Below are 17,364 nucleotides of genomic sequence, written 5' to 3' on the forward strand. Positions count from 1 at the left end.
ATTTAGGCTATTCCCTTCAAGAACTGTGTTTGTGACAACAGGTATAATCTGTTCCCCTGGGAAAACTGAGGGCTTTTTAATTAGGATTCTGAAGGACCTCATTTGAAGGCTAGGCTATATACTTAATCTAATCAGAAAACTATTTCCTCATTAATCAGTATCACTTCCAGTATATCCAGATCAGGACTAAGCCTTCCTCATTACTGGCAGCAGTTGGAGAAAGAGCAAGAACTGTTGTATCTTACGCAGATGAAAAGGTGCATTAGATCACCCTCCCCCAACAGATTCATCTCACTGCTCTTTGCTGGCAGATTGCAAAAGATAAAAAAAAAAAGAATGAACTCCATGGATTTTGGACCTAAGAACCATCTGCAATAAAATAAAAGTGAACAAATAACATTCTGTAGGTTTGTCTGAAGCACTGGGTCAGATGGATTGTAAAGGGAGTTCTGTTCACCTTGCAAGGAATGGCAAATGGTTTCAGAGCATCTCTTGATGAATGGCAAGATGTCTGCCAAGATGGTGGATTAGGATATTTTCTGTATGTATATTGTTTTTAGGAGTTGCCAGTAATTTTTATGTAGTTTCTTTATAATACAATTGTTAAGTGTACAAGATTAAAAAGGTATTTCTAGTTTATAAGGATATCTTTACAGAGATGTTGTGAGAAAAAAAGGCAAAGCTGGAGACATAAAATATTGTAACCTGAAATGCTGTTTTGTGTATCAGAAAACCAAAATGACTTATAGTGAACATCCATGCTTTTTTAAAAGTATTTACACCTGTATGCTGATATAAGAGATAAAAAAAGTTCTTCAAATGTCAGCAAATTCTTTTTTTCTACTTTATATTCTGGGAAATATGTTCAAACTTGAAATCAAAGTCTCAGTCCCCATTAAAACCACAGTTGTTTTAGTTATACATGTTAAATATCTGAAATATAATGAAGAAATGTGTCAGTGATAATTAGTAACCATAAAATAAGAAAATAAGGAAATCTTTCAGAAAAAAAAGTGCCTTTTTCTAATATTTGTTCTTTTAGACCCTGGTGACATATCCTTTCATTTGTTAACATGGAATCATTCATGCTTTATTTTGCCTTGGGAATCTTTGCTATGATTATTTAAGGAAAGTAATTTTGCTGGAATTAATATGATTGACAGCTAGCCAGTAAAAAGATATATGGACCCTCCTTCTGGCAAGAAAAGTGATATGGAAAAGAGAAAGACAAGAAGAAAGATTAAAAGAACAAAGTAATTTGCAATCACATATAAAGCAATGCTTTTAATTTGGATATTGTGTTGTCAGTTGTTATTTAGTTTTCAAAATCTGAACAATAATTTAATACAGAAAATTACTGTCATGGTTGAAGAGATTTGGCACATAAATAGCACAATGTAATAGTAAAATGTCACTGTTGTAGAGGATACAGACCCTAGTGCTGTTATACTTGTCCCGTAGGCAAGATATTAATTATGTAAAACCTCCAGCTCTTTTAATGTGGTGTGTGCATCTCCTAATAATACTAGAGCAAAATTATCAAGAGGAGTACATAAAAACACTGAGAGTTTTTCTGTCAAAAAATACATCTCTATTATATATGCAAGCCAATATATTTTGTCACAAATATCACAGTTTTGATAAGGAATGCACTAAGACTTTTACCCAGAGTTTTGGAAGCTAAGGTTCCTGTTTTCCTGACTTTTAATAATTCATTAAGTCAGTTTGTATTGGTCTTTTCCTAATGCAAATGTTTATATATTCCTTGAGGGAAAGTAAGAGAGACTAATTTGACAAAATAACAGTCACAGAATCAACAGGGATGTAAAAAATCCAGTCTGAAATTATTAATTGAATCAGTCAGAGAAGTGATAAGCTGTTTTGTCTGTATTAAGTAGTTCTCAAAACCTGTGAAATATAATGCAATATTTCAGCTGTTGTACAATGCTACACAGCAGGTCATGTTTTGCCTTCCTATAAGGACGGCTACATACAAATGGGGAAAAAAATAAAGAAAATTAAAAAAAAAAGGAGTGAAAACCTGTAAAGTGTTCTGAAATTTCAAGCTTCTCTTTTTTTCCCCAAAACAAATTTAAATGACATAATTATTCTGGATTTTCAATATTAATTTCTCTGAGGTAGTTTGTTTTTAAAAATTAAATTTTTCTTTCTATAAATGGACAGATTTCATTGAAAGCTAGTTTTGACAAGGAATGTACACTCCCCGTCTCTAATCAGGAGCAGTTCTGAATGAGGCTTACATTTTAAAACCCAATTTAAATTGCATTCATTGCTAGAGATGGATGTGGTGATACAGCTTTATGCTTTTCCTTGTAGAAATTCCCTTGGAGGCTAATCGACCTCCTGATAACCTCCCCTGGCCAACAATGCCATTCTGGACTAGATTTATTATGTAACAATCTATGTCTGACATTTATACACACAGCTAGTCCTGTGACAATCAGGAGTGCATTGAACTAGTGTGCTTTTGAAATGAAGACAAACTTCTTGGGCATGATTTCTGATAAAGCTCTGCTTGCCCCTGAGGATTGTTTTTCCCAGCTTGTTTTATAATATGCATTTTTTCAAATTATTTTATTTTGTTTGTTTGCTATACAGGAATTTATTTTGAGGGCTGGATTCTCGTCTAATGGCATGATAGAAGGTTACAATGACTGCAATGGAACCATATTCACGTACTTCAACTGTGGTTCATCTTTTTCTCCTTTACATCTATAGCCTAATACTCACAGAGCTTTAGACATAGAGGAAACTTGGATTATGGAGAAAAAAATATGGAAGGATCTCAGAACAAGCAATCTGCAATATTATTGTTGCAAAGCAGGCAACAGAATATCCCAAAATATTCATTTTGCTCACTGCAGTGAATTTAGTTTCCTCTCAGATCAGGCTTACAATGACTCAGTCCCAAGTACAGAATAGTAACACCTCTGTCCTTTTCCCAGTTCTTCTGTCCAAATCCTAGGTGACTGCTCTACCCTGATCCTTCCACTCCTTCCACTTGGCCACAATGAAATCCCTTCCATGAATGCATGCAGTGACACACAACAAATTAGATGCAACATCAGGAACTACTCATTTATACAGAGAAGGAACATCTGCCTTCTTCAGGCCTGACCCCTGACTTTCTTTCCCCTGGGATATATAACCTCTTGGGCAGCCTGAGCCCAGAAATTCTGCTTGATGCTGACACAGAGAGGACTTGTGCTTAACAGGTTTCCCTTGAAGTACATTCTGTAGAAATAATTCTGGCTGCCAAAGAAATATAAACAGGAAAGAATAACTGAGTGCAGCCAGGCATTTTTGAAACGTCCCCAAAAAGGTTGTCTGTGATGTCAGAAAATGGGTACCTATATCCTTATATATATCCATATATCCTTATATATATCCTATATCCAGAAACTGGACTTTAGGAGGTTAAGATTTTTTCCTTCCCTTGCAAATTTAGTTTTTAGCATAGCTGCTAAAGCAATCTTGAACCCTGGTTTTTTTTTTTTTTTTTTTGGTTTTTTTTTTTTTTTTTTTTGTTTTTTGTTTTTTTTGTTTCTGTTCAGTATGTTCAGGTTGTTATTAGAATTTTGATTCTAATCTGTACATGGTCTGATTATGTATTTCATCCATGTTTTTGAAATACAGCCTGCTTTTGTCCTAGAACAGAAATACTTCTGTCAGAAGCAACAGATGTATTATTCACTTGCTTGAATTCTTATTATCTGTAATATCTTTTTTTTTTCCCCAGTGACCAGGCATTTGAAATTGGAGTATTAGATATTTTTGGATTTGAAGAATTTCAAAAGAATACTTTTGAACAGGCAAGTGTGAATGCTTTGCTGAATTTAATGTACCTGTTGTTATTTCTCTAATTAACCAGTTTTGGTCAGAATATAATTATACATGAAGGTGAAAATTTTCTCTTAAAATATTTTTCCCATTATACCTATATGTGTATGCATTATATGCTGGGTTTTGTAGAGTTGTTGAAATTTTTAAAATAATATAGTAAATATCTATCGTGATTTTGAAAAGGGGTAGTATTAGCACTGAAAGACAATCTGAGGGAAATAGTGTTGTTTATTTTCATTCTTGTGGTATTTATACTTTAACTAGATCAATGAGTAGAAGAACAATATACTGAATTGGAAGAAAGATCAAAAGGTCTTCAGATGCCTTGGAGGAAAAATAAAATTAAAATGCTGCATTACGCTAAGTGCCATTACTAGTAGATTCACCTCTGTGTGACTTTACAACACATGACTTTTCAAAAAATTGAATTGTATCCATGGAAAATAAATTGAAATTTATGTCACTTAATACTTTAAAATCCTTTTAAATATCAAACTTTCTTTAAGATGTTCACCTACCTTCAACATTAAACACTGAACACTAGACCTCTTTGCAATTACGTATTTCAGAAAGCGTTAGTGACTCTACACAATACACTCAAAGAGGTGCTTAACTTGTTGTTCAGTTGTTCATTCATTCTGTGATGCAGAGGAAGAAAATCAAAGCATAGAACAAAAAGTCAAAGCAGAGAAAAGAATCGAGAAGGCATCAGCAGCAGCAAAGGACTTGTTAATGTTTGAAATTGGGATTTGCCCCTTTGTCCCAGTCAGTCCATTGTTTTATGGCTCAGCTTGCTCCTTGTGGTGAAACAGAAGTCATAGAGCCACATCAGTTCAGCTTGTACAACATGTTTACATTGCTACCCAATTTCCAAATGTTTGAAAGCACACGACAGGTTTACCTGTACATCAAAGCAGCATGTAAGAAGGCAATAAAATAAATTCCAGTTTCCCTTTCACAAAATTCTTTTTGCCGTTACAGTTCTACCTTGCTTGAACATTTGCTGGATTAAGGACTCTTCCTGTGTACCAATATTTCTAGTCATTTACTCGTTGTGAATGCCACCTTCAGGGGAAAATATAAAGTGAAAAATTAAAAACATTTTAACAGATGGAGTATATGACATAAAAAAAATCTAAAAGCCTCCTGATTAATAAATAGGAAGTATTCTATGCAATTTAAAAAGAGAGGGGTTTCAAAAGAGAGGGGTTCATCTTGGGACTTATTGGTTATTTTCCTTTGACCCTGTTCTGCATTGTTTTTTTGTCATGAATCTCATAAAAGATCTGCAATTGACATAATGAAATACCATTAATTCAATTTTCTGGGGTAAGTAATTTTCTGTTTAATAACTTTAAGCAAAGGATACTTGAAGAGAAAATACAAGATCTAAGAAAAATTAATAAAAAGGAATTAATTTTATTATTTCTGTGTAACAAACATGATAATTTCAAAGTCATATTTGCATTTTTATTTCATTTTTTATAAATAAATATACTTCAAGAGACACTTACTGTCCCTCCACCTGGACTGAATGAATTTTATTGAATAATGTGAATTAATAATCTGGGTCATTATCTCAGAACTGCATTTAACTGCATTCCTGAAAAGACAAAGCAGAAGTGAGAGGTTTTTTATATGAACTCTTTAATGGAGTTAACATATCTGATTCCTGAAGTGGTGGGTTCTAGTATCAGTGAAGAGAAGCAGTTTGTATCTCCATGTGGTACATACTAATCATGCAGACTTACCCCAAACAGCCTGAATTTCAAAGCTGGAGCTCTCTAGCAGTCTAGTCTAGTTCAGATTTTTGCCTGAGCTCATTAACCCTTACAATAAACAGTCTTGTTAACCCAGATAGGGTCCTCATGCAAAACATTGCATCATGTCTGCAAACATGCCCAGTGTCAAGGCCTGTGACTGCAGAATGTTAGCATTAAATGTTACAACCAGACAGTGGTGGAGCCATAAAAAATATTTTTAGTCACATTTAGATTAGCATATTCTAAAATGTCATTAGAAAAGTAATTTTAGGGAAAATTATTTTTTTTTAATTAGTGTATGATAAGGCATTCTTTGTGATATCTATTTTCCTGGTTTCTTGGAAAAAAATTATGATTGTTTTCAATAAAAATTAAAACCTCCTGATTGCCCAAAACTGGGGACATTCAAAGTAGCTGTGGGAATCTTTATATCAGGCTGGTAGGTAGACAGTTTGATATCATAATTAGGAGAGTAATAAGATAGTAAATCACATGTCAGTTTTAATAAACTGTGCTTGAAGATGGTTCCAGCAAACTGAGATGGATAAACTGGGTAGAATAATTTGTTTACTCCGGTGTATGTTTTGGAATGACAAGGCATTAGAGTATTGAAATATCAAAGTCAAACGAAGAATTGGTCTAGGAACAACTCATGAGCAATGCAAAGGAGGACAACTGTCAAAGGACTAGAAAAGTAAGATGAATTATGCCTACACCAAGAATCTGATAAATTCTGCAGGCAAAACTATGTGTATGACAGCTTGTAGAGAGAAGACTTTTATAGGCCATTGTAAACAAGAAGGCATTAGAAGTTAAAAAATGTTATTAATTGTTTCCCTTGTACTGGGTGAGTGTTGGTAAGACTTTATTGTATAGAACATGTGTGATGTAAGATCAAAAATGGGACATAAAATTCTAAAATAAAAGTAAATAAGTGTGTGGAATAAGCAATAGTGAGGGGAGTTTTGATTTTTGGTATGAAATTTAAAAGCTGAAAGGCAGGGAACACTTTCTAGAAGGCACAATCTGAAGGAGTCATTGCTCAATAAAGACTGAAAGCTTCTCAATCACCAGGACTCAGTGACTTACTGCTTTTACTGCTCATCAGCTGAGCTATGGTAAATGACTACAGTACACTTTTAGCTCACCCTAATAACAATTTACAATCACTTCCTAGCAGTGATCATTAGCTTGGGAACAGCATTTTCCTGGAGCAGCTGCATACCTGCTGTGCCAGAAGAGCTTTGTATACAACCACACTGGATCATGGTCAGAAGTGAGCACAATTTCTCCTTCCTATTCTGTAGGGAAATGGCCTTCATTTTGTGGTCATTTCAGGAAATATGAGTGCTCTACCAAAAATACCAACAGCAGTTTCCAGTGTTAATTTAATGTTTTCTCAGGCTTCCCTGTTTGAGAGGGACTCTATTTGTTTACAGTTTATTCTGCACCCCTCTAAAGCTAGAAGATGTCTGCTTCTCTTCTAGTAGAACTTAAAACTAGGTGAGATCTTATTCATGGGTCCTTCACAGCATGACTCCAAACAGTACAGTCAAGGAATGCTACAACCTTCATACTTATGATAGTATATTTTTGACCGCAAACTCATGACCAATGAATAGAAGATGCAATAAGTAGGATGGATAGTTGCCTGTACCAATTTCCCCCAGCTGTATCTAAGAAAACTGTATTATAGAAGAAGAACCAAACATTAGAGGAGAAAGAGTAGCTTTTCTTCCCCCTGCAGAAAGTCAGGCCTTTCTACAGAATGGAAGTCTGTAGTTGTAGATTCATCATAAAGAACAATAATGCAGTAAAGTTAAATGGACAATGCTAGTAGTCTTTTCTGTCTGATACAGAATTCAAAGGAGAAACTGAAGAAAGTATTTAGCTCTTGCTAAATTATGTGTTTAGTTTTTGCATGGTATTTTATATCTGTAGGCTTCTCAAGTTTTGCGGTAGAATGTATCTATGTATTATTCTTTTTATAGGAAATATAAGGAATTTATCTAAATTAGTGCTCTAGGTCACTGGAGCAGTCAAGTGTCTCTTGACTCCCATTCAACTCCAAACCCATTAAAGTACATGCACATTATCTGTGTGATGCAGGATAGCTCTGGGAGAGGCACAGCTTCCATGGCAGCTCTGTGCAGCACATCTCCTGCAGCAGGAGCCAGCTGGGTCTGAGAGCAGAGAGCATGGCCTGCCCCAGTCAGGATTCTACTTCAGTCACTATGGTGAAGCAGAAGAGTTCATAGAACCCAGCTGTGTTGGAATTTTCACCTTTGTTTATTATTAGGTGTGGTTGATTTTAACTTCTCAGCCTGTTATTTCTATGGTTAACTCTGCTGACACTACATTTTTGTCACATAGCATTTCCTAGCCAAAACTACCTTAACAGATTATTTTACATTAAATTGCATTGTCTCAGCCATTAGATTGCTTCTAGCTGTCTAAATGTAAGGTCATGTTGTCTACTTCGAAGGTGGATGGATATGAATAGACAAAAATTACACAATGTAACTTTTCTACAGTCATTGTTGCCTCAGTGATAGTAGACGGGAGGTCACACACGGGTTTTTACATTTGGACAGTCTGAAAGAGCATTTAAAGATTTTGTTTTATGCAGAAGAAATCAACCTTCTTTGGTTTTGCCTATGCAGAGCATAGATGGAGGTTGCTATGTGCCTCTTTGGAATAAGCAGCTGCTGGTGCACACTGAGCTCTATTACTATGTAGGGACTTAATGCAGAACCTTCCACTGCAGTTCCCAGTGCTGGAGTATTCCTTATTCCCTATAGGATGATGGAAAGTGCTTACTACATTAATTCAGTTTTTAACAAGGAGCTGTGACGTGGTATTTTTAAGTCAGAGTTTTGCTAGCCTCCATACACAGAAAGGTTTTAACAATCTCGTTGTGGAGCAGCAAGGTCCAAGTGATCCTTGGCACCAGGGAGCCAGGCAATAGGAGAAGCCAGAGGATGGCCATGCCCTCCCTGCTGGGCAGCATCCCTGGAGCATGGTGGACAGAGCCAGGGCTGGTAACAGTGCCTGTCAGCAGCCCCGACCTGCAAGCAGCCAGATGGGGCTGGGACCCTGTCACAGACAGTTGGAGAAAGAGCTGGAAGCTGGCACTGCCATGGCATCTCCTGGGACTGGGCTCATCAGCAAGTGGATGGGGTCCCCAGGAAAAGCTGAGCAGGGCTGTAAAAGCCTATTCCTTCCCTCAGGGGCCTGGTGATCCTGTGTTTTACTTTCTTCCTCGGTCCAGTTCCTGAGGATCTTACGCTCTTCATGGCTTTTGGCAGGGTGTGCTCCTCCTTCTTCCCTCTTAGACTCTTTGGTCTTCTTCCCGGTGCACACATTTCTTTTGTTTATGCAGGGCACTATTGCCTCTCCAGTGTTATTTTTTACAGTAGACATTTTGTAGCCAAAAATAAAATAGTTTGTCTCAAACTGAGATTCCCAGCTCAATTCAGTTTGTGATTGATCGGTGAAATTCTCCACAACAACATTTAATTGATATATATACTTACTTTTCCACAGTAGCACCCTTTTTTATCCCATGGTACTTAGTTTCTGGCCAGCATTATGAGTGGAAAAATAATTTAGAACTGTTTCAGTTTCAGAACAATTCCAAACTCTTTCAGGGAAAGATTGTTGTTACCATGGTTTTTTGTTAGCTTGGTTGTTTAATACTTTCATGTCTACAAAAAGTCGGTGGGGGAGTATTCCACTTTGTATTGAAATTGTCCCTTTTTTGAGGGGCATTTCAGACCCTCCTTTGTGGAAGGCTTCTCAGATGACAGCTACTTGTAGCAAAGTTTTAATACAGCTCCAGGCTCTTTTTTACATTATTTGAGGAACATAAAGCAGCTAATGGCAACTGATCCTAGAGATGACACAGAGTCCCAGTGAATTAAAGATCTTCTGACAGAGGTAGGACTATGTCTGAATTTGTGTTGGAGCTGCATGGGGAAAAAGAAATCTGTGTTAGATCCTATTAGCCCTAAAAGGCAAAGGAAAAAATATAATGGTTCTGGTTTTGTTATAAATTCCTTAGAAATATTCTGATGGGTACTATACATAAAGAAAAGGATGTTGAAATGTTTGGGTAGCAGATATAAAGGGGAGCACGATTCAAGACACTTCTAAAAAATAAGTGTCAAGCTTAGGTTTAAAAATATTTTCTGAATCCAGCCTCAGAAAAAAGATGATTCTGTGTTTCATTATCTTAGAAATTAAATTTTTGAGGAATGCTAGAGCACTTCCCTGCAGGTTAAATTTGACATTGTTACTTCATCATCTCAACCCATAAATTAGGGCCTGATAGATGTGTTGAAATGACAGCTGTTAGCTTTACTCCATGCTCTGAATACACATTCCTTGGGAGGGTTAATCCTTCTGCATGACCGAAGGATGTAAATGAGCTTTCCAAAGGGTCTTTGCATCCATCTTTCCCTCACTGATTGACAGTCACCAAGTTTGCTTTCCACAGATTTCCTTCTTTGGCAATGCCTTTTTCAAATAGGCGTAAGAGACTGAAAATGAATAGAGTGAAGAGCAGGAAAATTTCATTAGTCATGGGTGCTTTTCTCTCTTCAGAGCACAGTACAATTTTGGTATTACCTAAATTTTAATTTGAAGTGTATTTAGCGGTATTAACTGTTCAAATGTGATGAAAGAAGAGAGATCAAGCTAATGCTGTCTAATGTGAGAATACTTACTGCTTTTACTAAATGCTACTGTATTATTTTCCAAAATCTAAAATTTAAGTGGTGTTGCAAGTTATGGGATTTTTATTTAGGTTTTTGGTTTTGTTTTGTTTTTTTTTTTTTTTTTAATACTTGAACAATTTTTTTTTTCTTCTAATAAATATTCTGAAAGGACTTCTTAGAGAAGACAGACAAATATATGGTGCATTTCTTTTCACTGAGAGGTGATAGTGAGTTAATGTAAAAAAGACTGGTAGAAAGATAACTACTTAGAAGACATAATATGGAGTCCATGAGATGCGTATCAAGAGCAGTTTAACAATATTTAATGACAAGAAGTACCATAGGTAATGTCTAGTAATGCTGCTAGTTAAAGAAAATATAGTTCATAAAGTTCTCCAAATATTTGTTTTAGGTAAAAATCTATTTGAGTGATTTGTTTTTGATTTTGGTTTTTTTTTTTTTTTTTTTTAATTACTGTTATATTTCAGTCTAATTTACATATTAAATACATGTTTAATAAATGTGATTCTATCACATTTTCAAATCTTTGGACAGAAAGTATATAATTATTTATGTAATACTTAGAAGACTTGAAGAAAAATAATTAGGATTTGCAAAGCTAGTTTAGTTCATATTCATCCCATTCCTACATTCCATCTGCTTTAACTATTATATCAACCTGTGCCAAGCTTTTAATTTGAAACATTCATTTCATTACCTTTTCCCAGCAGGTTGTATAAAACATTGAAATGGAGAAAGAACCGATGAGAATGTATTGCTTTCCAGCAGCCCCTGGCTGGTCTCCTGGTTCTCGTTCTGCAGAGCTGTCTCTCAGCCACTGCTCTGGAGAGAACAGAGCAGAGCTTGGGGCAGTTTGCAGTTTGTACAAGTGCTTGAGCTGCTTTCTGCCCTGGTCTGCAGTACCTTAGTGTCATTGTGGCAAGTCTGCCAGTCGGTGACAATGTTGCTTATGTTGCTAAGAAGCACCTCAGTGTATGCCATAATACACTGGTTGGTAGAATTTAAAAATTTGGAATTTGGTTTTTTCTTTATCATCTATGAATGTTTTAACAAATTACTATTCCTTTTATTTTGCTACTTAAAACCAATGCTTTTTATCAGATCTTTGTAAGACGTGTCAAAGACAATCTTTCCTTTGTCTCAAATTGTGTAGTTCAAAAATTTTGCTGTACAGTCAGGCTTTGAAACACTTTTTAAAATGCATTTTAAGAGATTGGCTCATGATAAAAAGTAAGCTTGACTTTATAGGGATTTTAACAGCTTTTCTTATTGTAGAATACACCTTTGTAAAGTTGAATGACCTGGTTCTCTAAATAAGTCATCTGCAAATAAAGATGTATACAGCATGCATCATTTTAAGGCTTTACCATATTCTGCAAAGTGTAAGCTTGTCTGCTTTATAAAATGATGTTAACAAGCTTCTGGAAAAAATTTGTAATTAGAATTCCAGAAGTGATCAGTAAAGCACAGTTTTCCTGCCACAGAGTTAAAAAAGCTGTCTTTTCCATAAAATAAGAAGATACTGCAAGTCAGTTGTATACTTCTATTGTTAATAAGATAGCAATCTGAATGTTTATAAATCCCACTTTAAAGAAATATTGCTTTTATTTGAGGCTGTCTTTTGTCTGCATTGTCATGCATTAGTAAAGACAGTTAATAGACATTTGGTTGTAAAATGAGCTTTGTCTCATTTCTTCTTGCTGTTTTTCACACTAGTCTATTTTATTGTATAGCAAGTACAAGTTGGCTATGCTAAGAGGATGTGTTAATGGAAAATTCAGGCAACTCTTACACATTACTTGGGTTCTTTTCCCTCATCTAGATGTTAAATCATGTTAGGACTGATCGAAATAATTCATACCTTTTAATCTGTCTTGCTGTAGAAGTGCTTTACACCCTTTATTCATGGAAGATATAGTTAATGGCTGGACAACACAAATATGTGACTAGTTTAGACTGAAAAGCAAATGCATGCAGGCATTCCTTGTATCATTCCTCATATGAAGTGTTCTTACACCCTTTTAGGAGTTTCTGTTTTCTTAATTTCTTAGTCCTAGTTTATGTAGCATTGGGGGAGGTTTTCAAATTTTTAACTAAAATTTCCACTTTAATGTCAAAAAACCAGTTAAAACATTTATTCCACAAGGTTATTAAATATTTACTTATTTTAGCAGGTGGGCTTTGAATAAAATATAAAAGCACACTAATAAACTGATACTTGCTTTTATTTGAAAATTAGATTTCTGTGAATCTATTTAGTTGTACATCCTATAAGGCAATCAAAGAAAATATTTTACAAGTTCCTACACTATTTATCTCCCCAAAGGTCGAACTTTTCTATAGAACACCATTTTCTTCCCAACCTTCCCTTAGAATATGTATAAAATGGAAAGCAGCATATAACAAGGTGTTTTATAGGTTTTGGTAAAATACAATGAGCTCTTCGGGGACTGCTTTAGACTTCAGTGGCATTGTATGTGGAAACAGGGTTTTGTCTTTTTTAGCACTGAGCTAACTACAGAGTCAGGATCTTAAACAAATATGTAGTTTTTTTTGTTTTGGTGTTGTTTTGTTTTGTTTTGTTTTGTTTTTTTTCCTAAAAGCACATTGTCTTTGTATAACCTTCCCAAATATAAAATGCAGAAGAATATTAAATATACCAATAGATATGTAGAATTACCCTTCTTCATTCAATGGAATCAGTGTAAATTTCCAGTATTTGATAATACTGATATTTGATGACTCTTATGTGGAATTCACAATGAATTGTGCAGACAGAAAATTGTGTATTCCCAATTTAACTTTAATGGTTGTTAAAATCTAAATTTCCCTAGGGTCTTCCTAAATTTGTGGTCTACCAAGAGATACCATATTGTGGATTGAGATTTCTTCAAATTCAGTATTAGACATGCAGTAAAACCTACATTGATTAATGATCCAGTAAACATCTAATATATATTTTTTCTTCATTTTACAATAGCTGTGTGTCAACATGACCAATGAGAAGATACACCAGTACATCAATGAAGTGCTTTTCCTACAAGAGCAAGCAGAATGTGTACAAGAGGGAGTTGCCATGGAAACAATGTATTCTCCTGGTAACCATACTGCAGTCTTGGATTTTTTCTTTCAGGTAGTTTCCAGATCCATTTTACACAATGTATATTTATACATAATCTGTGCATGTTAGGCTAATACAAACTTTTGCTTGTATTTTTCAATTTATGAATCTTCAGACAAGGTTACGGGTCAAAGAGGCCACATCGCAGTGGCTCACAGAACTTAGTAACAGAACTGAGGAAGGGCTGAGGAGGATGCAGCCTGTACTGATTCACAGGTAGCCTCCGTGTGTCGTGGCACAGCGACTGCTGCCATAGGGCTGACGAGGCTCTGTTCTGAGCCTGGCAGCTTCTTTAGTGCCTGAAGCTGGTTTTTGGACAACTTCTAAGAAGCAAGTAACAAAATCATTGTGTTTGTATAACCTTCTCGAATATAAAATGCAGAAGAATATTAAATATTTTTTTTGATAATACTGATATTTGATAACTCTTATGTGGAATTCACAATGAATTGTGCAGACAGAAAATTCTGTATTCCCAATTTCTAACAGATTGTTAATAGTGACTATTTTTGGCAACAGAAAAACTGTTCCCTACATTTCCTATAGAAGGACCAGCCTTGAACACTTACCAAAATATTTTAATCTTTTTTACTTTTCCTGTTTTTTGAGGTGATATATGTTTCTGTTCAATAAATTACAAGCTGTGTTACTCTACAAAGAACAACCAAAATTCAATTTCTCCTTTATAAAATGAGAAAAATCTATTTTTCATTTCAGAAACCATCAGGCTTTTTGTCAATGCTGGATGAAGAAAGTCAATCTATTTGGTCAGTGGAACAGAGCCTTTCTAAACGCATTCAGTCTTACCTGGATACATCAGATACAAATACAGTCTATTCCTCCACAAAAGATGGAAACGGTAACCTTGCCCCAAAGGATCTGGGCTCCACCTTCACTGTTATGCATTATGCTGGGAGGGTAAGTTGTTTGAATGTCATTTACATGCAGTTAATGAAAAAATTAAACAAAACAAAATTTTACATGGCTTCTCAAACTCCTGGCTATAAATAGGTTTTCACTGTCAAGTGCTAAATTCTCAGAGGACAACTTAGAATCTCAATGCCATATCTAGTGTATAAAATGTGTAGCTTACATCACAACATGCAGGATATGGGCTACCTAGTTCTTGCTCCTAAATTTTGTCTTCCTTGTAAGCATTTAATGTAGAAAGCTGTGATTCAGACCCCTCAGCATAGAAGTTTAATGCCATTCTAGTTGGCTTCACTTTGAATATAGATGTGGTTCTGGAACAGTACAGGTTCCCTGTAGCTCCTCTGCTGTATATGTAGATACCTGGGTTACCAGTATGAATCTGGTAAAAAAATCAAAACCAAAAACCCCACTGTTTCTATTACTAGTCATAATTTTTTCTTCTACAAAAACCCCAGAATATGCTAAATGTCTTCCAGGATGACTGTAAAATTAGATTAATATTTTTTTATTCTTCTGCCTGCAGTGTTCACAGGAATAGTGTAATCAGTTCTTTTAAATAGACATCTTACCCTTTTTTTTCCCAATACTTCATTTTCAAATTGTCCCCACAATCAAGTACAACTCAAAGCAAGCAAGTTAGATATGTGTTTAAAGGGATAGTTTTTTTGTTGTGTTTTTTTTTTTTTAATAATCTGAAAGTGTTAAAAATAGAGATAGATCTATTTTGTGGCTCCTCATTTGCTGATGGAAGTCTGGAGTTGTGTTTTGATGCCAGCAAATTTGTTCCTACCCAGTGATAGAAATGTGGTCATTAGGGAAAGGACTATTTGAGTACTGCTTAAGTTCCTAACCCAAATACTCTGAATAACTCCCTGTAGGTTCTTCTTCCACCACAAAGCCTTCTACTTAGAAGAAAACTATTTTCCAAAGTTAAGTGGTTTGAATACCTCCACTACTGGGACTTGTCAGTAGGAATGTGGGCACGCAGTGGTTAGATAACAGTACAACCAAGATTTTGTGAAACTTACTAGGACTTCAAGTGATGGAATAAAGAACTGACCATGAACTTCAGATGTCTACTTTAATTTATAAACTTTTTTATTCTAGTTACATAAGTATTTTTAATGCCATTCTGCTTATACAATTTTATCATAAGAGCTCAAAAAGCTCTTATGGCAGCACTTGAAACTTGACATGGCAGCAGCAGCAAGTCATCTACATTAAAATCACAACCAGAATAATAAGCAAATTTCTTCAAAATTGAAGAAATTTTTGTCTTATTCCCTGAAGAAGTATTCAGAAGATTTATAAAGACCAGTATTTCACATTCTGAAAGTTAAACTGTGAGTGGTAAAGAGGACACTTTTCAGTAAGATGTGTTTTAATCTTGCATGGTTGTTTAGATTATTTTTGTTTTATAACATAGACACTTGGTTTGACCTTTTCCTAATAATAGTAATGACATTTAATCTAAAAGCATGAACAAACAGACAGCTCTTGAAGAAATGTAAATCCACACATTCTTTTGAAGTCAGTGGAGATCCTTTGATTTACATTGGCCAAGGAACTATTCCAGTCAGGTTGTTCTTTGTATCCTTACAATAGTAAAATGCTTAGCCCTGCCAAAACAGAAAAGTTCTCTCGCAGCTGCTTAACTCTGTTTGCTTTAATAGTAATGGAGCTAAATCCTTAAAGACACTTGCATTTTTGGTATCTTGTGAGACTGTTAACTAGGTGTCATAGACTGAAATCGCCAGTGTTTCATGATATGTATTTATATAAAACTTTGGTGATAGTGTGACTGTACTAAATGATACAAATTGAGTTTATTCTGAGACTACGATATCTTCATATGTTGAGAACCTGAATATGAAAAACTCAGATTTTAAAACTGCTGATGCTGTTCTTTATATTGCGCTATTACTACATTCAGTAACTTTTTGTAGAAGTCATTGGTGATATATGCTTTATTAAAATTGTTAAAGGATAAGGCTTTTAAGTACATCAGAATTTATTGGCACTCAAAAATAAGAATTTCATATATAAAGTATCAATATTGTTTGGCAGGTTTTGAGACCCTTTTTTATAGTTTGATATCCATTAAATGGGCCTAACATAAGTGAAGTATAAAGCAATCTTACCCTTGATTTTTGCGTTCAGAAATCTCCAAATTTAAAACAAGGGATCTTAATTTTATTCTCACCACATTTTTCACTGATTTTTACTCCTTTAACTTGGTAAAGCTTCTCTGTATTTACATGAGTATAACTGCAAGATGAATCAGACCCAGAGGGTAGAGCAAGAATTAACAGTAAATTGTGACAGGTAATGAAACATGAAAGTCTTCATTTCTAGCGTTAATCATTTATGCCCAGGTAACTGGGCTGGCAGTTGAGGAGGAAATCACACTGAATGCAGCAGGCTCTGTGTGAAGGCAGACATCCTGATTTCTCTAGGTAACAGTTGTAACTGCAATGTATTTTACAGCCAGCGTTAAAGAGCTACTCTGAGTCACCAAAAAAAAAAAAAAAAAAAAAAGGTAATATTCTGTGTTGGCCCTTGGTAAGAACCACTTATGACCCTTGTAATTTGTGCCTCTTTTCATAAGTAGTGTATGCTGGTCAAAGTCCAGAATTAATTAGGTTCATTTCTTTACTCAGACACTTGCAGTAGCTATTTTAGCAAGTCAGAAGTGCAGTTAAACTGGAAAATGCAGTTATTAAAAATACTTCTTTACTCAAAAGACCGACTTTTGTATATTTAACTGAGATTGACAGACAACTTTTTGTGAACAAAAGTGATATATTCAGTTTTATATTCTGAGACAATTACAGCTGATTACACAGATGTGTCCATGCAGTTTTAAAGACCTCTAATATGTTCATACTTGGTGAAATTTTGTGTCAGGATACAGGTAGAGAAATTATATTATCTTCCAGTATCA

At 35.0% G+C, this 17,364-nt stretch overlaps 1 protein-coding gene across 1 annotated transcript in view; it reads left to right on the forward strand.

The window, feature by feature from the left end:
- The window catches only part of MYO16 (myosin XVI), a 354,523-nt gene that overhangs the window by 246,722 nt on the left and 90,437 nt on the right, over positions 1–17,364 (forward strand). Inside the window, exons 21-23 of the mRNA XM_053971244.1 lie at positions 3,761–3,833; positions 13,347–13,499; positions 14,205–14,405. Coding sequence (XP_053827219.1) covers positions 3,761–3,833; positions 13,347–13,499; positions 14,205–14,405 — 427 coding nt within the window. The remainder of the gene's footprint in view (positions 1–3,760; positions 3,834–13,346; positions 13,500–14,204; positions 14,406–17,364) is intronic.

The sequence above is a fragment of the Vidua macroura genome, chromosome 2 (assembly GCF_024509145.1).
Source record: "Vidua macroura isolate BioBank_ID:100142 chromosome 2, ASM2450914v1, whole genome shotgun sequence".
Lineage (NCBI taxonomy): Eukaryota > Metazoa > Chordata > Aves > Passeriformes > Viduidae > Vidua > Vidua macroura.